The sequence below is a fragment of the Rhinolophus ferrumequinum genome, chromosome 15 (assembly GCF_004115265.2).
Source record: "Rhinolophus ferrumequinum isolate MPI-CBG mRhiFer1 chromosome 15, mRhiFer1_v1.p, whole genome shotgun sequence".
Classification (NCBI taxonomy): domain Eukaryota; kingdom Metazoa; phylum Chordata; class Mammalia; order Chiroptera; family Rhinolophidae; genus Rhinolophus; species Rhinolophus ferrumequinum.
In genome coordinates, this window is record NC_046298.1 from 9,489,356 (window position 1) to 9,515,081 (window position 25,726).

The following is a 25,726-nucleotide window of genomic DNA, read 5'->3' on the forward strand; positions in this document are numbered from 1 at the left end:
TTAACAAGCATTGCAGACAGTCATCAAAGGCAGGGTTATGCCTTTAAGATTCCAGGCAGGCCCAGGCTATGATCACAGTCCCTCCCTCATCTTCCAACTGAACTGGCGACGATGGTTCAGCTGGGAGGGCCAGAATCAGAAGTTTGGCCATCCTCGTCGGATTGATATTTGCACCCAGGAAAATTCCAGTGCAAGTAGAACACCTTCACAGTAATTTTCTTCAAAGTGACCCGCAAAAACTGGCCAATTATTTTTAAGAGGCACTCATAGAAGGGTATATTTTTTCCCCATTTTATTGGCAGGGAAACTGAGGTCAAATGGCTTGCTTGCCCAAGGCCACACAGAGAGAGAGAGAAATCAAAATCAAAGCAGTGGCAGCATAAATCTATGTCCATCTGAGGCTCACTCAGACCTACATTTGGCCCAGGAATTCTAGCACACCCAGGCTTTCATGCCCAGCGGGTTGTCATGGCCACCCCTCCTGATTCTCACGCTGGGCTTCCCAGACCCAAGTTGTGCAAAAACATTATGTCAGTGACCCCACAGGTGCTGAGGGGGGCAACAAGCTCTGCCATACACCCCTCTACAACACAGGAAATGACAACAGTGGATAATTACTCTCCTTCTATACAACCCTCAAACTGTTGTCTTTTCTCCCTAGTATTACTTGGGGATGATCCAAGTAATTTGCAGAGGACTATGTATTTTAACTATGGTTCAGAGTTATTAGTGAAATTCCTGACAGGTGGGAAAGGGCTCTGTGGTTTCAGCCTCGGTCCCTCTACCTGAAGGACCTGTTCAAACAGAAGTCCTCAGAACCCCAGGATTTGGACCTGAAGGAAACGGAGACTTGGCAAGCCCACGGTTGGGAGAGCACATGTGGAGGCTGCAGGGCCCGAGCTGCTTCATTCACTCTCATATCTTTGGAGGAAAAGCATGGCCAAAAAGAAGCCTGCAGACAATGAACAATTAGTGAAGTTTCTCGAAAAAGTGGCTTTGATCCCAATATTTTCGGGACATTGGCTGAGGGGGTTACCCCTCTAGAAATCTTAGACACAGGCAATTCTAAACAACAGTCTTTACCAGCACCTGGAACAGAACTGGGAGAGGCCTGAATGGTCTTCTAGCTATGGACACCTCCTTGTTGTTTGGGGGAAACTGAGGCCTGGGGCAGGGAAGTGAACTTGTGAGCAAGTGATGCCACTGAGAGAATTTAGAAGACTCAGTTGCCCTGAGTCCCAACCTGGTCTTCTTGTACTAAGAGAGAGAAAAGAAGATACGAGAAAAAGTGCGATGTGGGAAGGTAAAGAGAAAATGAGAGTAAAGAAGGAGAGAGGAAGAAGAAGGACAGAAGGAGAAGGGATGGGGTGTGAGAGAAGAGGCCCATACCTGAGGCACCCTAGTTTTCACCATCTTAGCACACTGTTCTGTGATGCTCGCCAATGGTTTCTTCTCTGGGGGGTCTCAGCATCCCAATTATACCATAAAACCTTCCTCTTTGCACCCCTGGGTGAGGCATGTGGCACTGAGCGGGGCCCTCGGCAGTTGCTTAATCTGCGAATGGCCACACTCTATCATCACCTAGGAGGTTTCAAAGGCCCTGAGAGGGTTTCTTCCTCGTTCCTCACCTCACCCAGCTGACCACACTGCGGGGGCATGACAGGCAGCCACTTCTCCTCTTGGCCTCAGGCTCCACGTCTGTAATCGGTGTTGGGACAGAGAGAACTGTTTGGACCACATTATTGCCCTTATTGCTCTGGCATTTTAGAATTATGTTAATTCCAGGAGTTCTGCTTCCCTCTCTCTTCAGGTCTTCCTGAGAAGCATTACTGAGCCACGTGAGCACTCCTGGCTGTGACTCCATTCCAGCCAGAAGGAAGGGTTTCTAAATACAGGGGAAACAGTGCAGGAACCTAAGACGAACTTTGCCAATTTGACCATTCCCCAGTGGCCTTAGTGCTGGCTTGTGGGGGTCCTAAAGGCTGAGGATGCAGCTCTGACTGCCACCCCACTCCCCACCCCTTGAGTGTTCTCCTGGGAATAGACCAGGAGGTTCGTCTCCATCCCCCAAAGCCACTTGGAGCGTCTTGTGCGAACTTAGTAAGAACCAGGAATGGGGGAAGGCAGAGACATGCTGCCTGTCCGAGAAAATAATGTAAATTGATCCCAAAAGGGGATTGGTGAGTGCTACGTCCCGCCAGGCAGTCATGGAATGCAGCACGTTGGGGAGAATACTGGACCACGTAGAGGACAGCAGAGTGGCCCCAAGGAAATGCCACTTCGTATCTGTCAGACTGACAAAAATGAAGTCTGACAAGACCAAGTGCTCACAAGGCCGAGGAGAACTGGGCACGGCCGTGGGTCACGGGAGTGTAAACCCCTGTGGGGCAACCTGGGAACGCCTAGTAAGGTAGAGTACGCTTCCTTTCCTTCAAGCCCACCGCCAGTTATACCCCCTAGAGAAACTCAGGCACGTTTTCCAGAAGGAAACATGTATCGTGGATAGTCGTGGCAGCAGTGTTCATAATCACAAAAAAGCGGAAATAGCTAAATGCTCATCAACAGGATAAATTGTGAAATAGTTATGTAATAGAATACAATAAAACAATTAAAATCGTAAATTTCAAAATGCCGAGCAAAACAAGCAAAACAAAAAAATTGTAAAAGGCTACAGAGAGAACGATGCCTTTTTATATAAGGTTTATAAACCTGTAAAACATAGGTATGTAATTTTTATAGATACATATATACATATGCAGTAAAAGTAGGAAAACAGGTGTGGGCATGGTAACACTTACTTACTTCGTGAAACTGGTTCCTGGGTTTGAGGGGGGATAAGAATGAGAGATGGGAAGTTTACACAGGTAGTTTCCTCTCCCTTGATTGTTTTGTTCCTTTAAAAAAGTTTACAACATGGATGGATCTTGAGAGTATAATGCTAAGCGAAATAAGTCAGACAGAAAAAGCAGGGAACCATATGATTTCACTGATATGTGGTATATAAACCAAAAACAACAAAAGAACAAGACAAACAAATGAGAAACAAGAACTCATAGACACAGACAATAGTTTAGTGGTTACCAGAGGGTAAGGGGGGTGGGGGGTGAGAGATGAGGGTAAGGGGGATCAAATATATGGTGATGGAAGGAGAACTGACTCTGGGTGGTGAACACACAATGGGATTTATAGATGATGTAATACAGAAATGTACACCTGAAATCTATGTAACTTTACTAACAATTGTCACCCCAATAAATTTAAAAAAAAAAAAAAGAAAAAAGTTTAAGGGAACTTTTTGTTCCTTTACAAAAGTGAGATGGATGGGACTTAACATTAATATTTGCGAATGCTGGAAAATTCCATATTTAATTTTCTATTTTTATTTGTTTTTAAAATCATTCAGAATTTAAACAAACAAACAAACACAATAATTTAAAGCAAAGAAAACAAGGCCGAGCATCGGGCCAGAATCCTGACTGGGATTCCAGGAGCAGACCTGCACGTCCCCACTGTCCCCTTCGGCAAATCCACTAACTTCGAAGGCAGGGCGTATAGTCAGGGGTTTTCTGACTGGTTCTAGTAGCTGCACCCCTCCACACACACACATACACTCCCCAGATACCATCATTATGTGAAAAGTGGGGGGTGGGAGGCACAAGACAAAACAGATTTTAAAAAGAGGAGATGCTTCATTTAAATAGGGGAGTGAGGGAGAGATGAGACCTAGCAACCCATCTGCAGCAGCCCCTGGAATCCCCGAGGCTCTGGAAACCCCTGGTCCAGCCCAGCATTCTATGAAGAACCCAGAAGTTACCTAGACTAGGGTGAGGCAAGTAAGGCACCTAGGGCACAAAATTTAGGGAGGCGCTCGCTCTCAGGGTCATTCGAGTGCCGCCCTGCACTTGTGTGACCTCACAGAAACCTGCTTGCATTCTCCTTGTCTGATAGCTATGGACATGTGTATCGTCCCCACTGGAAAGCAAGCTCCTGAGGACCAGGCCCTGTGTCTGGTTCACTTACCCCATTCAGAGGGCTGATCTGAAGCCTAATATATACTCAGCCCTGCATATGTTTGCTGAATGATTGATTAAAGGAAGAAGGATGGAGGGAGGAAGGGAAGGAAGGGAGGAAGCAACCTGAGCCTCCTTCCCCCTCTCAAAGCTCTAATCTGGGCTGCCAGTCAACCTGGACCAGCTGCTTTGCTGCTGGAGGCAGTAAGTGTGGGTAATTGTCGGCTTTGCCCTTGCTCATGCTTCCTCCGGGCCGTGTGCAAAGTGGAGGGTTTCACTTGACCAGTGGGTACTGACTTGCAGCTGTTGAGCTGGAGTCCCATGTAATTAACCCGCAGCTGCAAGCCCTGCAAATTCTGTGAAGCCTGCTGAATGCACAGGTGACTAGGCTGAGCAAAATGGCTCCTGATTAGCCCTGGCCTGATTGTCACAATCCACAACACTGGGACCCACCTCCTGGGTCCCACTTTACACACCAACTGGGGGTTCTTTACCAGGGCTCCAGGAGTAGAATTTTTGTATTTTTATAATAAAGAAAACATGGAAAAAATCCCAGAGCAAGGGCAGACACAAGGAGGCGACTTAGGAAACGAGTACTGAATCTTCACGGGAAATGATGCTGGCTCAAAACAGGGCGCGATGGTGGGAGGATCTGGTTGGAGGTGGATGGCAGCAGGTGCTCCGCTGGGGAAATGTCAAGTCTGAGGTGCTGCTTGACATCCCCGTGGAATGTGCAGTAGAAGCAGGCAATATGGGTCTGGAGTTCAAAGGAGAGGCCCAGACTGAAGAAGTAAATTGGGAATCCCCAGCGCATAGATTTCCTGTAAAGCCATCCACCTGTTAATTTTTTATTTCCTGTAAACAAAAGAGTTGCAGCAAATATGATAGTGTTGACATCTGTTCATGCTGGGTGGTAGATACACTGTGATGTTTGTCATACTATTCTTTGTACTTTCTAGTATGTTTGAACTTTTTAGTAAGAAAATTAATAAACAGTCTGTAAGACCACAAGCTCCAAACCACTGGACGGTTCTGTTGCGAGTACCTTAGACCTGACGCATGGGAGCTGGCAATGAGCTGAGGAGCCCGGTCCAAATCCCCCTGTCACCAGCCTAAGCTCAGTGGCCAGGGGTTGACCCTGTTTCCCCATTCGGACAACAAGAAGCTGGCCCGTGACTTCTCAGTGTTCTCCCAGTGCTGACCATCCAGGGCCCAAGCGGGTGCCCAGTAGGGCCCCCCTGCCTGCTCGGATTTTGTCCCCCCACCTCCCCATGCCTAGTCCTCCAGATGAGGCCAGAAATACTCCATAAGAGGGCTCTGTAGATGGAAAGACAACTTTAACTCCAGACAGATGGAAGCTGCAGCAAGGGGAGCCAGAAAGGACAGGGCCCTGTGGTCCCCAGAATCGAGGACCTAAAAAGAATTAGGTTGAGCTTAAAAGCAGGGAACCCAGAGACTAAAACTCTCTACAATATTTACTGCTGATGAACGCATGGACCCCAGGACTGGTCGAAGAAGAGTCTATGAGCCTGAAACATACAAATGGCCAGGTGGCTGAACCAACCTGCCAAGTTGTGATAGGCACAGATAATAATAATAGTAATAGTAAAAATAATCTGCCAGATTCTAAACTAAGGGCTTAATATGCATTCTCTCACGTAACCCCCACAACAGTAGGGCCATGAGGTTATCATTTTTGTCAGCCTGACTTTGCAGATGAGTAAACTAAGGCTCAGAGATCTAACACCTTGCCCCAAATCACACAGCAAAGAAGGAACAGAGCCTGCATTAGAACCCAGGCAGCATGACTCCAGATCTCAAGCTCTTGACTGTTCTTGGTGCTTGACAAGGTCCTCTAAATCTCTCCAACAAGAGCCACAGAAGACAGCCTCGATGTAACTGTTAATTGAACCACTACTTATTCATCATCAGCCCATAAATATTTATTGAGCACCTACTGTGTGGCAGCACGCAGTGTGCCTGGCCATGCGGATACTAAGGTTAATAAGCACAGTCTCTGTTCTTGAGAATCATGTGTTCTGGAGAGAGAGGTCAGTTTATAAACCAGCGTAATAAAACCAATGGCTTCAGACTGCTCCTGAAGACACATATGTCCAGAAGGTCCCAAGGGAAAAAACCAGAAAGGATGGTGATCCCAAGAGCAAAGCATGGACCAGGGTGTGGCATCATAGCCCGGGCTGTTTCTCTGCCATCATCATGTGGCTGAACCTCCATTCCTAGGCCATGAGTCCCAGAAACTTCTTTCTGGCAGAAACTGCTGGGTGCAGGAACAGCACATGTTTAGCTTTTATGGAAAGGGGAGAAGATGAAAACCCTGTCATTTTGTGTTTTGTGAGAGGTGGAGCATTAGCTGCTTCTTTGGATCAACCTGTTTCATGGTTCTGGGAAAACCACTTGGTATTACTTATGCATAAAGTAGAGACCATAAGTGGAGAAAGAGCTATTTAGGGCTCAGTGGCTCAAAAGAGCTACAACTGCTGTGTGATCATAGAAGAAGCATCGCAGGCAGGACTGCTTCTTTGCAGAAGAGCTCTTTACTCAGGACCCTGGCGGGGCGGGGCCACCAATGGGATTTAGGAGAGCTATAAAATCCTTGCACTTGTGGGAAAGTGTTGTATATTTGTGCTTTTTTTTTTCCCCTGGGAAAGAGGGTTCAGAGCTTTCATTAGATTTTTCAAAGGGCTCCTTGAATCCCCTGAGAAGACTAAGGATCGTGTCTCTGAAGAAATGTTGATTTCCAAAGTGTGGATTTGAGCTATGCCCTCCAGCCACTGCATGTTCCTGGGCTGGCGTGTGTGTTCTTGCTTTCCCGCCGCCAGGAAAGAGATCAAGAGCTGAGGCCTGGAAGATGGCCAAAAGTGCAACAGGGACCTGCACATGCGGGCAAGGACTGTGTAGAAGGACCTGGGTGGCCCGCGGCACAGCTCAACATGCACTCAACTGCCTGAAGCTACGCATGGTCATTTCAACATGCACAGCCCAGAAATCGGGGGATATGTTCATGGCTGGGCATTGGACGTTGTTATTATTCACTTGGAGCATTAAGCAACATCACAGCATAAGTCGTCTGAGGAAGAAGCAATGCCTAGACAGGCATTGAGGAAGGTAGTTCACAGGGAATGAGTTCACAGGTGGAGAGTAGTGAGAAGAGGTGGCTTAGATAAGGGGAAAGGAAAATCCCTATATCTCGGCTCGCTCAATTGGGCCAGATCTTCTAAGGCATTACTATCTGTGAGAGGGCACACCCAAGTGTAGGAGGAAGCTGACCCTGCTAAGAGATGGGCTGAGAATACAGGCCTGGGAAGATGGTTCCAGCCTCTGGACTCTGAGAACAGCCCTGTCCAGTTGTGGGTTTCCTGAGCTGAGATGTCCTCCTGACCTTCTGACCCATCAGCTCTATTTTCACTCACCCTTGGCTCCCAGTACCCAGCGCAGTGCTGGCTTTTGGAAGCTGTTGAATGAACGAATATGCCTGGGTCCCCTACTCGGCTGTGAACAGCTTTCTGGCAGGGACCATTCTGGGATCACTACAATATTGCCCCTACCTAGTCCGCCTTTTTTTGCCTTTCTGAATGGTGACAGCATTTTTCAACAGAGGTCCTCAGTGCCCGCACGCAGGAGATTTATGCATGTGTCCACGCATCCTTCATTCACTCATTCATTTGTTCACTTATGTGCTCACTCGCTCTCATTTATGTCTTCAGTCATTCAGCTATTCATCTCATTGATGGATGCAGTCAGTCATTCAGTCATTCAGTCAACATCCACTAAATGTTGTACAGAACATGGTGTGGATATAGAGATGCTTCAGACGCAAGTCTTTCTCCTGAGAGCTGCCAGATTGGGGCGAGGACCATGAGAACCATAAAAACAAATAATTACACAGAGCAGAATAGAAATGTCATGAGTAATGTACAGACACATCACTGAGGGGCCACAGAGGGAGAGATTTCTTCCGGCTGAGAGAGGAAGTGATCAGCGGCAGATTCCTGGAGGAAGTGTAATCAGTGGCCACTCCAGAATTTCGGTGGAGAGTGAGTGAGGATGGCAGCTTGTGAGAGAAGCTTGATGCTGTATCATTTGGAGGGCTCTTTACATCAGACTTAAAAGTAGTCAGCTGCCTCTCTCAAAGAATGGGGTTATGGTGGAGCTAAGGGGGCTGCTGGAATCTCCCCCAAGTTCCCTCTTGCTTCCACCAACCAAGAAATGGCCTTTGAGTTCATGCGTTGGTAAACGGGGAGGATTTATTTGGACTCAAGGTGATAGGGAGAGTATGACCCCCGACAGGAGCAAAGGGCTGGAGGTGGGAAAGTTCAAGGCCAGAACAGGGACCCTGGAGACCTGCGGTTTTAGTGGAACAGGTAGAAGGGAGTAGTGGGCAATGAGTTTGGAAAGGTAAGTTGAGCTTGAAATGCAAGGTTAAGATGTTTGGGCTTTATTCAACAGATGCGGGAAGCCACTGGAGGTTTTGAGCCAGAGAGTAACGGCCAATGCTGTTTTTAGTGAAATATCTCTGGGGCAGTAGAGAATGAACTGGAGGGAACAGGAGGCTGTCCCAGGCCCCTCCTAATGTTTAGTGGGCAAAACAAGAGTACAAATGGGGTCCATACACCACCTGGCTAAAATATTTAAAAGTTATAAATCAAATTAACAAATCTAATACGTTCTCTCCTCCTACCTTGACAGAGAACTTCACAGCAACCTGGAGGGCCAGGTTCAAATGTGTGATTCTCAGATCCTGACGTTGGAACACGGAGGTGCTGGAAGCTCTGCCCAGTGGCCCCAACCCCCAATCCGTGACCCTTCTCTTCCCACCCCTAGCTCCTTCCCTCACTTGAGAAGCCTCGCACACAAACCTGTGGGCACCCAGCCCACATATCCAAACTCTGTTCGCACCCCAGCAAACAGCCACCCCGGCCACCCCATCAGGCCTAAAGGGACACATGTATTGGCTAAACATCTGCCCTTGGGAGCCGGGGGAGGAAGATTAAGCAAACCTTTGGAAGCAAGTGGGCTTGGATGACAGAACATTCCTGAATCCTGGGTGCTCCATGCCTCTTCTAAAGGAGAGGTTGCAGGCTCTAGGTGGGCACATGCCCCTGACTTTTGTCCTTCTTGCCCTCGGGGCCTGGGAGTCACATCCAGGACACGACCTGAGTGGGGACTGCTAAAGCCCAGAACCTAGGATCAGGCCCCCTCCTGCCCGAGGTCAGAGCTTTTACAGTCATCCCGGGGAGGCAGAACGAGGCCTGAGCCAGGGTGGGAGCAGCCCCTGTGAAGGAGGGAACAGAAATGGCAGATAATAGAATGCGTAGGACGGGGAGACCAGATAATGAATGGAGCTGCCAGTGTGAGCACTGCAAGTGCCCATGGGCCTTAGCCTGGCTTCCTGACACCTTGGCATGTGGGCAGTGGGTGGGTGCAGCCTTGTAATGAAAACCACCTGAATGACTACCACTCTCACTGCCCTCTGCCCTCCTTCTACCTGCCCTCTGCAACCCCAGCCCACGGTGTCTGGCTGGGCTGTGTGTAAGGCGTCTAGCCCCAGGGAGAGGTAGGGTGAGCCTCCACCTACACCTACGTGGCTATAAATACGCAGCCTCTGGTGGCTGCTCACTCAGCCTCCCTTCTGCAGTTGTGACAGCATCGGAGCCTCTCGGACACCTGGACCATGGACCCCAGGGAGTGCCCCTGCATGTCTGGTAAGGCAGGATGCCCACCCTTGGGCTTTGGGACCTTGCACCAGCTTCCTACAGGGAGCCTATTAGACTCTGATTCATGCCTCTCTTCCTGCAGTTAGGAGCCACCAACGGTGTTTGTCTCAGACTGGAGACCTCTGGGGTAGCTCCCACTCTCCCACTGGTTGGCTACCAGCCAGATTTGCTGGAACTGATAGCCTGGCTCCTGAACAACAATGGGAGGGCCTAACAGAAGGCCCCTCGGGGCAGCCACCAGAACAGGGGAAGACCTCCAGGCCAGAACCTGGCAACCTGGTTAGGGTCCATTGCTGCCATCACCTCTGACACTTATGTACAGGCCTCGGTTTCCTCATTTGAAGACTAAGTTACTAATCCCTGCTGCCAGGGTTGCTGTGAAAGTGGTGGAATCATAAAGTACTTGCAGACATTGGGGGAGTTATTTGAAGCGTGTGTGGACTCACAAGTGTCGGAAACCACTTAATTCCACAGAAGCATGTTGGCCAGGAGGACAGGGACTGGGGTTCAGGGTCATCCTGGATTTTACGGCTTTGAGACCTGGTATGAAGTAGTCCCACAAGCCTCCCCGGTCCTTAACAGGACATGTCTGTACCAAAAACTTGCCAAAGAGACAGAAGCTTCCAGCATCTTGAAATGCAAAACAATAGGTGGTATGATTTTGTTTTTAAGTGTAGCTGGTTTTTATGATATGGAAACAAGTAGTGGCCGTGGCTCTCACTTTGGGCTTGTTTATATCCTTTGCTCTTCCTCCTGCCAATTCAGGGTGTCCATCTTGCCTGGTACCTGAAAAAGGTGAGAAGGGTACAAAAGGTTTCGACGGTCCCTGGGGGACCTTTGGCTTGGTGGAGTTGGCCTGATCTACTGGTTCTCAGACCTGATTGTACATCAGAATCATCTAGGTTGCTTTTGAAAGATGCCGACTCCCTTTTTCCACACAGATCTACGAATCAGAATATCTCAAAGGCTGGTCCCAGGATTCGATGTTTTAACGAGGATCCCGGGGGATGCTGAGGCAGCCACCCCAGTTTCCGGGTCTGGACTGGGACTGGGAACCCCTGGATGGTCCTCGCCACATGGGGTGATGCTTGGCCCTCTTGTCCGGCCACTGCCCAGGGACAGCCCAGAGACTCTGGCACTGTGAAGGTCTGCAGCACGCCTTGTGTTTCCCACTCCAACTCGATCCTCACGTATGTGGTTCTGTCCTCTCTTCTAGGGGGAATCTGCATCTGTGGAGACGACTGCAAATGCACAACTTGTAACTGTAAAACATGTCGGAAAAGTGAGTATGGTGGCCGGGGCACCGCGGGATAGGAGCTGGGAAAGTCTGTTCCCTCCATCCTCCACCCTCCAGCCATGGGGGGCACGGAGGGGACCTGGATCACTTTTACCCCTTTGGGAGTGATCTGAAGTGAAAGCTGGGCTTCCTAGGGCTGTTGCCCACCTGGCGATGAGGACACCACAGTGTTTCAGGTGTTTGGAGCAGGAATAGGACTGAGGGAAGGTTCCGGCCTGCCCAGTGGTGAAGGGGAGAGAGCAGTGGCCTGCAGTCAGGAGCCCTGGGTTTTGGTTCTGCCACTGTCCAACTACCTTAGGCAAATCCTTCCCCTCTCTGGGCCTCTGATGAATTCAGCATGACCTCTGGGGTCCCTTCCAGCTCTAACATCCCACAATTTCCTGTCCCAGGTTTTTTGGGACTATGGGTTGAAACCTGTGGCAGGCTCTTCTTTTCCTACTTTCTCTAAGTGTTGGGCGGGGAAGTGGTAAGAGGGCAGTATTGACCCAAAGCTGATTGTCCCTCTCCTGACCCTTTCAGACTGCTGCTCCTGCTGCCCCCCGGGCTGTGCCAAGTGTGCCCAGGGCTGCATCTGCAAAGGGGGCTCAAACGAGTGCAGCTGCTGCCACTGAAATGCATTCATTGTGCTGGGGGTGCGTGTGTACAGTGCATTAGTTGAGAAGTTGGAATGATTGTGCTTTTTATATATTTGCCCAAATGAGGTGTTCGTGACATTCATGTAAAGTGCTTGGAGCAATAAAGTTTTCACTCGTGGTTGTCTGGTGGTCAGAGCACTGTTTTACCCTAACCCAGAAGGACCAAGAAGGGCTGACTCTGTTGCAGATTCGGTCATTGCCAGCCTGCATCCTCTCGCCACATGCCTGCTGACTGCAGGGTCTTGCAGCGCTGCCAGAGTTCTTTCTCCTGCTGCCTGAGCTTTCCTGATGCAGACGCAGGGTAGGCTGGGAGGACTGGAAAGTCAAGGCCATGGGGAACAGCCCTTAACCAATGACAAACAGGAGTTACTGGATAAAGACCCCCGCATCTTTATCTTACCTTGGGACAAATCCGAGGCATGTTCCACGCCGTCCCCCAGAAGTCCCCAGCCTCACTGAGCCCCAAGAGCCCACTGCGGTGACCTGTTCACTAACGTGCCCCATGTTGGCTTCCTTCCTTCCCTGCCTCACTTCTCCATTCTCCTACCAGTGCTTCTGGGGGCCTCCACCCAAAGAATCTATTTGTACAGGGTCTGCTTCCGGGGTAACCCAGACTTCGCCAGGCTCTCCTGGCATCGTGTTGGCCCAGAATGCCTCGCTGTGTTCACGGCGCTGTTTAAGGGATTTTAAACATTGAATCAGCCATGAACAGATAAGAGGTCTATGCTGATTTGAAGAAAATTCTCAAGGCCAAGATGCCAAGGGCATTAGCTGCCCTGGTTTGGTTATTTAGGTCAAACTTCAGGACGGGGTAACTGGGCAGACGTGGACCAGAAGAATTCGGTGCTGTTCACTGAAGTTTTTGCATTTCCCAGAAGTCAATGTAAAGAGAAACCGAGGTCTTTGTTGTTTCCCCCAGGTGGCTGACACCACGCCAGCGCCAATGCGGTGAAGTTTTATGATAAATGCTGCCACTATGGGCGACACTGATAATGCTCCAGCCACTGTCTGAGCATTTTACACACGTGCTCTCACTGAATCCCTACAGTAGCCCTGCAGAAGGGTGGGTTGTCTGGGGGAACGCTTGATTCTCAAAAAGTTATTGTAAATAGATCCACCTGCCCAATGTGCAAAATACAAAAGATACAAAGGGTAGAAGTCTCCTCACTTCAATGCCGAGTTCCTCTTCCCCAAGACAACTACTGTAATGACTACTGGTGGAACCTTCCAAGGGTAGCCCACGCCTGTACAAGCATGTGTGACACAGTCACACACACACACACACACACACACACACACACACACACACACACCAGTGGACTATATGCCCCGGGAAACTTAGCAAGCATTTTCCCTTATACAGTAAACTCTTTGCCAAGTCCTTTTATTCCACTTAAGAGAGCAGAAAAAGTAGAAGGAAAAATTTTAAAGATTAAACCACCAAAAAATAAAGTGACAAAATAAGGGTCTGCGCACACAGTAGGTGCTCCACAAAGAGGGATTAGTAGGGCTGCAGCCTGGCTTAGGCTTCTGCTTATTAATCTGAGAAGGCCTCCACCAAGCCACTCTGTGACCGCAGAGCTCTCAAGCCCCTTGGGGAGGACGTGATGGGGGCGATGATAACTTCCAGCAGGCAAGGCCGTCCTGTTATAGCCCTCACTTCACAGATGAGGGAGCTGAGGCTCGGGGAGAGTCAACGGCTTGCTCCATGTCACGAGGCTAGTGACAGGCAGAGCTGGGACCCGAACTGGGGGCTGCTAGACTTAGAGGCCGTGCTCCTGCCCAGGCCTATGCATGGGGCAGAGAGAAGCTACAGGTAGCATTGCCTCGAGCCCAGGCCTCAGGGGTCGCTGCCCTGGGCCTTGGGCTTTAGAGCCTACATGTCCTAACAAAAAAAAAAAACACAAATTGATTAAAGAATACGTGGGGGACTCTGCCACTCAAGACCTGGTATTCGTTTGGCACTGTGATGTCGATTAACCCGAAACATCTGCTCTTGTTAACCAACACTGTTCCCCAGGGAAACACTTCTCCAGCTCTTGCCCTACGTCCTCAAAACAAAGAATGGGCCAAAGCCTTCACAGACACCTCACCAAAGAAGAGATACAGATGGAAAATAAGCACATGGAAAGACGCTCCATGTCGTAGGTCTTAATCTTTGCAAAAACCTTGCAGGACAGGGGTTAGTATCTCCATTCTACAGGCAAGGAAACTGAGACTCTAAAAACCCAAACTCAGGCAGGACTAGCTGAGAGAGAAGCTTGAAGACCCTGAGGGAAGAAAGTTTGGGGGAAAGCTGAAGTGGAAAGTGAGTAGACTGGTTACAAGTGACTCTGAAGGGGTAAAACTTAAGCACTGCAAGGAAACAGATTTTAGGTAGAAAAAGAAGAGTGATCTCACGGCCGAGCTGCCTGCAACAGGAAAGTGCTGCGTCAGGAGACTGACACACCATGAATTGTGTTCCTGTGTTGCCTAAGAGACAACGGAGATTTCCGAGAGGCTGTTACAGCATACTGTTACAGCATGCTCAGGCCATACTGCCAACTTGGATGGAGACCACAAGAGAGGGCCAGGAATGGGAAAGGAATGGAGGCCAGATAACCGGACGGGGAATGAAGTTCCTCGTGTGGACTGCAGGGGGCGCTCCAGGCCCAGGGGCAGCTGCAGCAGGAGTACTTTGAGCCCTTGGGTATTGCACAAGGGTTGATTGAGGGGGCTGTTCCCGTCTCTGGCTGGGTTTGGGATCCAAACATCCTTCCAGAATGGGTCCTAGGTCTAGAACCCTCCGCCACCACTGCTGGGAGGATAAATCAGGACAAGCTCTCCAAGCTCTCTCATTAAGCCATAGATGTAAAAGGCCTTAACAATGTGTAAACAATCCAGAACAACAGGGCATAAGGCTCTTAAAACAACTTGGCAACATACATCAATGAACCATAAAAATGTTCTTCCCATTTGACCCAGTAGTTTCAGGAAATCTATTTAAGGAACTCACCACAAATTTGGGGGCGGGGGAAGGAAGCTTCATTCGTTCACAAAAAGGTTCATTGCAGTACTATTTACAATTGTGAAATACTGGAAACAATGTCAAGTCTAAGTTTGTGAAACTGTTCAAGTACGCTATGGCCCCTGCCCACAAGAGGGTACACAGCCATTAAAAATGCAACAACACAGGAATGATTATGGCAAAATCTTAAACAAATAAGAAGCTACAAATTAGAGTTTTAAAAAGGAACTACAAATTAGTTTTAAAAAGAAGCCAAAATATGAAAATGAAATATACTAAAATGTTAACAGTGATTGTGGTCAAATCATAGGTCTATTTCCTTCTATTTTCCTGAATTTTCCAAAATTCACTGAAGTAGCATTTTAAAAAATAAGTAAATATTGTTTGAAAAGGAAAAAAGAAAGTGTACTTTGAGCCAGAAATTCTACTTTAAAGAATGTATTCTAAGAATGAAATCATGACTGTTACACACACACACACACACACACACACACACACGTTACCAAAATGTTTGTCACAGCATGGATTATAATAGTGAAGATTTGGTAACAACAAAAATGTCTCAAAGTAGGGGAATTGGCTAAATAAATTGTGGAATGAATCTACCAAAATAAAATTGTAGAAGTGAAACTTATTTCACGGCCAGATGTTTATAATCTACTGAAAAATACAGAAAAAGAAAGTCATTCATAAATCAGTGTGTGCTGAATGACTTGAGAGCCATTCATTCATTCAATAAATGTGTTGCATGTCTCCTGTGTACAGAATACTCTTTTCAGTCCTTCGGATGTGTCAGTAAACAAAAGCAATGATTCCTTATAGGATCGTGGTGCTTAAATTCTAGCAGGAGAGACAGCACATAACCTTTACAAATAAGTAAATTATTTAATTTGTCAGAAGGTGTTAAATGCTATGAAAAAAAGAGAGATAGAGCAAGGTGTGGGGTTCGGGGGGGGCTGGGGATTTGAGATATGTGTTGCAATTTTAAACAGGTGATCCTGGTGGGCTTCATAGGCACAGTAAGATTTTAGCAAAGACTTAGAAGCAAAGAAAGAAGGGAGTGAGCTGTGTGGATATCTGGGGGAGTATCACAGGCAAGGAAACAGAGACAAAATAGTTTTAGGTTGTGAGAATTAACAAGGGGTCAGAGGGAAATAAAGGTGCAGGTAAAGGGGACCCTCTGAAGCAATACACCTGTATGAAACATTCTTCAGGGATCATAGAAGCTGAGAACTGAAGGATGAAGGGCCCAGCCCTGCGAAGAATGGGGGGAGGGTATTTTAGAAGGATGTTGTGGTTTTCAGACCCCTCAAAATCCTGGCCACCTTTGGATGTGGGAGGCCTATTAGTCAGGGTTCTCCAGAATAACAGAATAGATAGATAGCTAGATAGCTAGCTAGCTAGATAGAGATATTAGATGTACATATATACATATATAATGATATGAGATATATATTCTATATAAATAAGCATATATATTACATATTTATTATAGGAATTGGCTCACACGATTATGGAGGCTGAGAAGTCCCACAATCTGCCATGTGCAAGCTGGAGAACCAGGAAAGCTGGTGGTGTGATTCAGTCTGAGTTCTGAAACCTGAGAACCAGAGCACCCATGTCTCTAGCAGGAGAAGGTGGATGTCTCAGCTCAGGCAGAGAGTATTTCGCCCTTCCTCTGCCTTTTGTTCTATTCAGGCCCTCAACAAACTGGATGATTCCCACCCACATTGGTAAATGCAATCTTGAAGCAGTCTAGCAATTCAAATGCCAATCTCTTCTGGAAATACGCTCACAGACACACTCAGAAATAACGTTTTCGGCTATCTGGGCATCTCTTAGCCATCAGGGTGGGGCGTGGGGCGTGGGTGGGAGATTGCTCTCCCAGTTCTAAAGCCTCACTTTCAAGGACGTGTCCCCCAAGCTGAGCACACACGGGGGTGGGGGCGTGCACTCGGGCGGGCAGTGTCCTCCCCTGCGCATCGGTGGCTGCGTGCACGGCTGGGAGTTGGGGAGCACGCACGGGGAGGGGGGACTGCTGCCGCAATGCGCGCCTCCGCCGGGGCCTGGGCAACCAGATGGAGCGAGCGGGCTGTGCTTGCGCTCCCCGCCTGGGGCTATAGCGGCTATAAAAGCTTCACCACCTGCTTCCACTAGGGCGTCCGGTTGCTTGAAGGAGCCAGTTCACTTCCTCCCGCCGCATCTCCGCTGGACATGGACCCTGAGACCTGCTCCTGCCCTACTGGTGAGCCCCTGCCCCCATCCTGAGGCACAGTGCGCCCCCTTACTTGTAAAGAACCCCATGCCCTCTGCTTTCGCTCAAGGACATTTGGGGGAAGGGACACTTATTTCTCATTTTGAACCTCGTGAGGGGTGGGCATGGCTATATCCCAAAGGACACTGAGATTGGCACCCACCTCCTCGTTTTTAGGCCTGACCCCCACCCCGAGTTTTACCACATGAACTCTTCCTGTGGCACCTCCCTCTCTAGGTGGTTCCTGCACCTGTGCCGGCTCCTGCAAGTGCGAGGGATGCAAATGCACCTCCTGCAAGAAGAGTGAGTGTGGGGACCCCCTCTGCCCCTGCCCCCTTTGCTTCCCCAGTCTGTCCACCCAATATGGTGAGACTCGCGAGGCCCCTTATTACATTGCTTCTGACTCTTTCTGGGCCTGAACCACCTGGGGAGTCCTTAAGATGCAATCGCCGGGCCCCCACCCGCCCCGTGATTGATCCAGGAGGCCAACTGGCAAGATGTTTTGTAAATTCCCAGCTGATTCTCATAGGCAGCTGAGACTGAGAACTGTTACCCTGGCCCAACTCCTCCCCCAAAACCTACAATGCCTGGGGAAGGCTGAGGCTTGGCTCTGGAATTTGGGTCCCTTGGCCCCTCTCAGGCCTTTGCAGATCCCCTCAATTTGACCTCCCCCAGATCTGCCCAGAAGCAGTGTAATATGCATGCGGAGTAGGAGGTGGGAGGAAAGCTCCCTTTTTCCCTGGTGTGTGAGACTGGGTGTGGGTGCCCCCAGGGATCTCCTGGACCCCCCACACCTGTACCATCTCTGTTCCTCCAACTTTATCCTTCAAGCCTCTTTTCAAGGTCATTTACCCTGTGATGTTTTCTCCTTAAGGCCCAGCACTCCCCCAGCCTGGGCCTGACCCTACCATCCCTGGGACTCCCCCACACTCACCACCCACATTACTGACCCTAAGGGGCTATGACTAATTACTGGGTACCCTTCTCCAGTGACAGCCCAGTATGCAGCTGACCTACCATAGATGCTGAGTCAAACCAGGCGTGAGACTAGGAAAGGGACAATGACCCTGCAACCCTCCTTTTCCCGCCTCTCTTTTGATGAGGACAGAGGAGGGAGAAGGCCATCAGACTGGGCGCCCCCTATTTTATCTGCAGGCTGCTGCCCCGCAGAGTGTGAGAAATGCGCCAAGGATTGTGTGTGCAAAGGTGGAGAGGGGACAGGCAAGGAAGCGGAGAAGTGCAACTGCTCCCAGTGAGACGAGGACATGCCTTCTGTGTGAACCATGTGTAAATCGTGCTGTGTGGCCCAGTGCCACCTCTCCCTGTGCGGAGGCTCAGCTGTGTTTTCCCCTCCCATGCTAGCTGCTGGCATGTGACAATAAATCCTATGACTGGCATACGCCAAGGATTGGTCTCTTCTTAAAGGGCATGGGGGCGGGGAGGTTAAGGGTATGTGATCTGAGGGAACTGCCTAGTTGAAAAATGAAATCCTGAGACTTGGCTCCTGTTCTCTTTGGGGCTGGGACGGAATCTGGAGTACAGCCTTCTCGGCTTCAGATGGCCCTTGATCCTCCTGCTAAGTCAAGCTCAACTCTGGGGAAAGCAGGGAGACCAGGCCCGTATAGGTTTGTCTCTCTCTCCCTCCTCTCCACCTCACTTCATCTGTACAGTGGGGTTGGGAGAAGTTAAAACGAGCCCCCTGCCCCAAAGGTCTGTTGTTTCTGGAATTTTCTAGTTGCTCCTGCAAAGTTGCTTGTTTTCAGAGTCGTTAGAATCAAGTCCAGGAGGCCCCAGTAAACACTGTCTTGGCAAACTGTCAGCTGCATTTCCAAGGTCACTGCCCTGAATAGCCTGTCTCCTTGAAACAGAGTGTTCAGCTCCTTTACAAATCTTCTCATTTGGCAGTTTGTCTCTAGCTCCTTCTTTCTTCAAGGGGAAGGAGAGTAATAAGAGCTTTTATCCAGGTGGTTGTGGTCTAGTCTATGATGAAAGGGAACACTCAGATTTACCTGGGTTGGCTGAGAAGGGAGAAATAGAATTCTGGGAAAGAAAAGTTTCCTAGTCAGAGGACAATACTGTAAACATGTCAGTTTTCCTCCAAGTTAGTTTTTCTGGATAAGTCCATTCAAAAGCCCACAAGGATTTTTTTTTTTTAAGTCTAAAACGATTAGTTTAGAAAAACAGAGCACAAGAAAAGCCAAGACAGTTTTGTGAAGGAACAACAACAACAAAAGGTTTGCTCTAATCTGCTAGCACTGCTTGTTCTAAAGCCCTGGAAAGTGGTGTCGGCTTGAGAACAGATCATTTGGACAGAGAAGACAATCCAAAAACAAACCCCTGTGTAGCTGGAAGTAGGAGATGATCAAATCAGTGGCGAAAGGATTCACTAGTCAGTGAAAAGTGTTGGAACAATTGGCTACTCCTTTGACTATCCTATAAAAAATAGTTTTCAATTGATTTAAACACCCAGGAGCAAAATCAAAGTTATAAAAGAATTTGGAAGAGGAAACTAGGATAATGCTTATTGCTGTGGCGTAGAGACAATTCTTTTAAATAAGACACATGAAAGAAAAGACTGATAAATTTGAGATTACCTTGTGCTCAGTCCTCTTAAGTACATTATTTTACTTGATCCTTAAACTCTAAAAGAACTGTATGATTTTATAGCCATTTTACAGATGGGGCAACAGGGCTTAGGGTAATTCGCATGAGGTCTGTTTAAAAATCCGTGTATCTTCTTTGCTGACATCTCTGTTAGAATATTTTGCCCATTTTTTCCCTCTTATTTTTGTTGTGGTGAAATACACATAACATAAAATTTACCATTTTAACCATTTCTAAGTGGACAGCTCGGTAGCGTTAAGTGCGTTCTCATTGTGTAAATGACACCAGCATCCATCTCCAGAACTTTTCCATCTTTGCAGATTGAAACTTTGCACCCATTACACACTAACTCCCCATTCTTCCCTCTCTGCAGCCCCTAGCAACTATCATTCTACTTTCTGTCTCTATAAATTTGACTTGGTACCTCATATAAGTGGAGTCATACACTATTTATGTGTCATTTTGTGTCTGGCTTATTTCATTTAGCATAATGTCTTTAAGGATCATTTATGGTGTGACATCTGTCAGAATTTCATTCCTTTTTCATGCTGAATAAATTTTCATCCATCAGTGGACATTTGGGTTGTTTCTACTTTTTGACTATTGTGAAAAATGCTCCTGTGAACATTGGTGTACACATACCTGAATCCCTGCTTTCACTTCTTTTGGGTATGTATTTTTGCCCATTTTTAAATTGGGTTGCTTGTTTTATTACTGGATTATAAGGGTTCTTTATATAGTCTAGATACCAGTCCTTTATCAGATACATGTTTTGTATGTTAAGTATTTACTCCTACTGTGGCTTGTCTTCTCATTTTCTTAATGGTATCTTTTAAAGCACAAAAGTTTTTAATTTTGAGGAAGTCCAATTTATCCTTTTTTTAGTAATGGCTTGTGCTTATGGTATCATATTTAAGAACTCTGCCTAACATAAGGTCATGAAGGTTCTTACCTGTGTTTTCTTCTAGATGTTCTACAGTTTTAGCTCTTAAATTTAGGTCTATGATCCATTTTGAATTAATTTTATGTATGGTATGAACTAAAGATCTAATTTCTGTCTTCTTTCCTTCCTTCCTTCTTTCCTTCCTTCCGTACTTTTGTCAAAAATCAATTGACCATAAATGATGATTTCCTTCTAGACTTTCAGTTCTGTTCCATTGATCTATATGCCTATTCTTGCGTCAATTCCACACAGTCTTAGTTACTGCGGCTTTATCCTAAGTTTTGAAATTGGTTAGTGTACATACCCCAACTTTGTTCTTTTTCTGGTGGCCTTCTTTATTGTTTTCCATCATTCAGCCTTTTAATGGTAATCTTTTCCATTTTTCCATGGGTTTTTGAGCAGGCATAGGAGACATATATCTCCACGGAGTCTGCCATCTGAACTTGGCCTTTCAAACCACTGCATCGCCAAAAAATTTATGGATGCTGGACACTGAGGATAGATGAAAAGAAATGGTCTCTGCCCTTCAAGGAGCTTGTGAACTTGTGGGGAGGGTAAAACCATTGCAAGAATATCTAGATGTCTTAGAACTGGAAGAAACTTACAGACCATGGCACCCAAGCTCTCCTCATTTTAGAGATGGAGAGACTGAGGCCCAGGGAGGGAGGGGAGGCACCAACAAAAGCTCTGGTGGCTTTAAGAAGGAAGAAACCCCACCAGGTTGGAGAGTCAGGGAAGACTCCCTGGAGGAGGAGGCATTTAAAATGGGCTTTGGGATGGTAGGAGGGAGCAAAAACCCGACATACGGAGTGTAAAGTGTATTTGGAGAAGGATACCCTGATCCTAGGGAAAAAATACTTGGCGACAGAAAAGGGAAGTTGAGGCCAGATCATTAAGGAGAATGTGATGCCGGAGGTGTTTAGCTTTCTGAATGCAGGCTTTCAAAGGCAAGCCTCACCCTTCAAGGAGGCTTCTTACCGGCTGCTTGCAGGATTCAATTTTCTCCATTCTTCTGCATTATTAAGCAGCTACAATGAGCCAGGCACTGTGCCAGGCGCCAGAGCTAGGACATGAACACAACAGACACAGTCCACAGCCGAAGGGGAGTCAAAGATTGAACACAAAGAAGCACATACAGCACTAGTTGCCAGAACAGGCTCTGTAGCAGAGTAGCTAACGGCACAGGCTCGAGCTAGACTGCCTGGTTTTGCCCCTTACTGGCAAATGACTTTGAACAATATTACTTAACCTCTCTGAGCCTCAGTTTCTCCCACTGGAAAATGTGGATAACAGTCCCTATCTTACAGGGCTCAAGTGAATTCACCACACACGTAAAGAAAGCACTGAGCACCTGGCATAGGGGATGGGCTTTGTAAAATGAGCTGTTTAATTCCTAGTAACTGTCATCATAATAAGGGCTACAGAGAAGGGGTGCATTTTCTGGTACCAGAGGGATTCTGCCTATTTTGGGGTCCAGGAAGGCTTTTCTAAAGAAATGGCCTTTACACTGAGGCCCAACAGATGAAGAGGAGAGAAGGGTGGAGAGAGAAGTCTAGGCAAAGGTCCTGACGTCAGACATACCACTGCCCTTGCCCCATGTAGCCAGACTTTTAAGACGGCCTTCAGTGATCCCAGTCTCCTAGTCATGCCCTCGTGTGACCGCTTCTTCTTGAGTGTGGCCTGGACCTAGTCACTTGTGTCTAATGACTAGAGTACTATGAATGTGATGGGATGTCACTTCTGCAATTCGGTTACAAACGACTGTGCCTTCTGTCTTGCTCATGTTCTGTTGTTGGCGCTCTCTTGCCCTCTTGTCTGTTCACTATCATGTTGTGACATGCTCTACGGAGACAACGCGTGGCAAGGAGCCAAGGGAGGTCTCTGGCCAACAGCTTAGGAGGAACCCAGGCCTCAGTCAGTTACCCACAAGAACCCGAATCCTGCCAACAACAAATGAGGGGACTTAGAAGCAGATCCTGTTCCAGTTCACTCCTGAGATGACGGTAGCCCTGGATGACATCTGGCTTGCTGTATGTCAGAGACCCTGAGCCCAAGGGCACAGCTAAGGCTCACCTGGATTCCAGACCCACTGGAAGCTAGGAGGTAATACACGAGTGTTGTCAGTAGATTTGAGGTAATTTGTTACGCAGCAACAGGTAACTAATATAATTCAAAAATGAAGGCAAGGTCAATAGAAGGAAGAGGAAGAATTAACATCAGACAGATGGTACCTGTGATGGGAACCGTGAAATCACAGGATTTCCCCAAGGAGGAAGAGACCTAACCTCTTTCTCTGCCCTCAACTAATGCTGGAATCCACCAGCCTCTGTTTCTATTGCTGTGGTGATATCTCCCAAGGTGGTCCCTTTGGGTTGTGACCAGCTCTAATTGCAAGAAAGGCCTTTCTTACCCAGAGCAAAATCTTTATTCCTGCAGCCACCACCCACTAGCCTGGTCCTGCCCTGGGGACCACAGAGTACAAGACTAATTTCCATCTCTTCAGTGCCTCATCTGTAAAATGGAGACACTAAAAGCATCTGCCTGTAGGGCTGTGCTAGGGTCACGTGAAATAAATGTAGAATGTCCTTAGCAAATTCATCGACGGCTCCCATCAAGACATGGGGTCTTCATCATGTCCCCTTGAATCTGGGCAGGCTCTGTGACTGCTTGACAAAGAGAATGTGGTGAAAGTCACCTGTGCTAGTTGCAGGGCCCAGTACACAAGAGACTCACAGCTACCACTCCTATCTGTTGATCTGCTCACCTTTGCGGCCCTGAGCTGCATGTAAGGAGCCTGATGGCCCTAAGGCCACCATGCTGAAGAGGCCACATGTGGGAGTTCTGGTCAGTAGTTCCAGCTGAGCTCAGCTCTCCAGCCACCCCTGCCAAAGTGCCAGATGTGGGAGTGAAGCTGTCTTAGATCCTGCAGACCAGCCCATCAACCAACTGAATGCCACCAAGTGACCTCAGTCAATGATACATGAAACAAAGGAATCACCCAAATGAGCCCGGCTGGAATTCCTGACCCTCAAAACCAGGAGAGACAATAAAATGGTGTGTAAGCTGCTAAGTTTTGGGTGATTTGTTGCATAGCTATAGATGATCGGAGCAACCGCTCTTCAGAGGTAACTGTTTTCTTCCAGACTGAACCTGCCCACCCCTCTCAGCTATTGCTCAGATAATGGGGTTTTGAGTCTTAGGACCATTGTGATCAACTGTCTTCTGGACAGTGAAAGTGCAACAATGAACACAGACCTCGGAGTGGTCTGCTCAACTGTGCCAGTTAGGACTCTATCCAGGATGAGTTAACAAAGGAAATGATTGTCTCACTGTGGTTTCAGGTATGGCTGGATCCAGGAGCTCCACTCATGTTTTCAAGGTCCATTTCCTTTGTGATGACTTTATTTTCAGGATCTTCTCATGGAGACAAAAGGTTTTAGAAACTCAACTTCTCATCTTCTCAGGTTCAAGTCTAGATGGAAAGAGTAACTGCCGTTTTCCCAGCACAAGTTTCATTGATTCTCTTTGGTTCATGGTTGAGTGACCAAATCAGAGCCAATCACTGTGGTCAGGGAGGTGGAATGGCCTGGCAGCCCACCGACATCCAAACCATATGGACTAAGTAAGAGTGGGGAGGAGTGATTCTCCAAAGGAAAACTAACAGTACTGTCACAGAAGGATGAATGGATGGATGCGCACAGCAGAACTATAAATATCCACATCAGCAGTAAAAAGAAGAGTGAAAAATCACTTCCCTCATTCTAGATGGCATGCTCCTATTAATACGGGTTAGGATCACATCATTGCCTCACACTGAGGAGTCACATCAGCTTTGCAAGGGGATGTTTCTCCTTACTCTAATGCTGTTTGGCTTCATTTCCCTCACTCCTACCATGTCAGGGATGCAGACATTAGAAAGTCTTCCCTCTCCACGTCTGTCTCCAGTACAGGGAGGCTTTCAGGGCAAGACTAGGCCCAGGTCTCCTTTACTTTGCTGATTGGTCATGTCTCCTCTCTCAGAGTCAAAGTGATTCAAGGGAGACAGATGAGACCCGGAAGGCAATGTTTTTGGCAACACTGATGACCCAAACCCAGGGCTAGATTTAATACTTTCAGGGCCAAAACAAGCCCTATTGCCTCTTCATAGACTTGGATTATTTCCCCTGAGTGGACAAGTTACCATCTGATTTATTAAAAACCAGGAATTTTGTGTATAATGTGTGTGCACTTGTAAATATCAACCACAAAATCTACCCACTGCCAAAGAGAAGCCCGTCAATGTTCTCAGTCCACAGGGCTGCCCAACACAGTGAAATTTCCAGGAATTTGGCGCTAACATCAGAGAACATTTGCATGTGATCCTCGGTTTCTAGTACAATCTGATCATTGAACAGATGAGTAAACTGAGGCTCAAAGGGGCCCTGGCACATAACAACCCCAAGGTCATCAGCAAGTGAGTGGCAAGTAACCACTAGACTTTAGTTTTTCTGACGGCTCAACTCTCCTGCCCTGCTTGGAGTTTTTATTTGAGTGAACACATAGGTACCAGGAGGGTGAAAAAAAAGTTTTTACTTTCATTTTGCAATTGGCCCTAACGCAAGGTGGGGACTAGGAAGGGAGGAGCCATGGAGGGGATTACCCCAATAATTTATTTGACAAATATTTGTTAAGTGCCTACTGCAAACTTGGCTCTGTGCCAGGGGCTAAAGACACTTTTTTTTTAAAAAAAGATTTTTTTATTGGGGGAAGGGGAACAAGACTTTATTAGGGAACAGTGTGTACTTCCAGGATTTTTTCAAAGTCAAGTTGTTATCCTTTCAATCATAGTTGTGGAGGGCGCAGCTCAGCTCCAGGTCCAGTTACCGTTGTTAGTTGCAGGGGGCACAGCCCGGGTGGAGCTCTGTGCTCCTAACTCTGAAGGCTGCAGGTTCAATTCCCACATGGGCCAGTGGGCTCTCAACCACAAGGTTGCTGGTTCAACTCCTCGAGTCCCACAAGGGATGGTGGGCTCTGCCCCCTGCAACTAACATAGAGACACGTTTTGAAGGCAATGACTGCCCTTGGAGTTTTCAAAGGTTTAGGGAAGGACACAGATATCAATCCAAGAATCACATAGGTCCCCACATGTTACAGACACGCGAAGGGCCAGTAAGGAAAAGGACAGGATGTTTTTCAGCATGTTCCATGGGCATCCTGACAGAGCACGTGGATCAGGACAACATCTCTAGAGAAGTGACATTT

The 25,726-nt window shown here is 47.7% G+C and overlaps 1 protein-coding gene and 1 long non-coding RNA gene across 3 annotated transcripts; both read left to right on the forward strand.

The window, feature by feature from the left end:
- The first annotated feature begins 8,740 nt into the window (after window positions 1-8,740).
- Window positions 8,741-11,677, forward strand: LOC117034663 (metallothionein-4). Of its 2 annotated transcripts, XM_033127879.1 has the most exons (4): window positions 8,741-8,788; window positions 9,667-9,733; window positions 10,962-11,027; window positions 11,562-11,677. In XM_033127879.1, exons 2-4 carry the CDS (start codon window positions 9,703-9,705, stop codon window positions 11,651-11,653), a joined length of 189 nt encoding a protein of 62 aa, XP_032983770.1. In that variant the 5' UTR covers window positions 8,741-8,788; window positions 9,667-9,702; the 3' UTR covers window positions 11,654-11,677. The 2 variants fall into 2 exon arrangements, with proteins under 2 accessions (XP_032983770.1, XP_032983768.1); XM_033127877.1 differs by lacking the exon at window positions 8,741-8,788 and having other exon boundaries at window positions 9,629-9,733.
- Window positions 11,678-16,655: 4,978 nt separating this feature from the next.
- On the forward strand, window positions 16,656-18,338 carry LOC117034664 (uncharacterized). The gene is made up of 3 exons (XR_004425129.1): window positions 16,656-16,929; window positions 17,176-17,241; window positions 18,094-18,338. It is a non-coding gene; the product is annotated as an uncharacterized LOC117034664 (long non-coding RNA).
- Window positions 18,339-25,726: the final 7,388 nt, after the last annotated feature.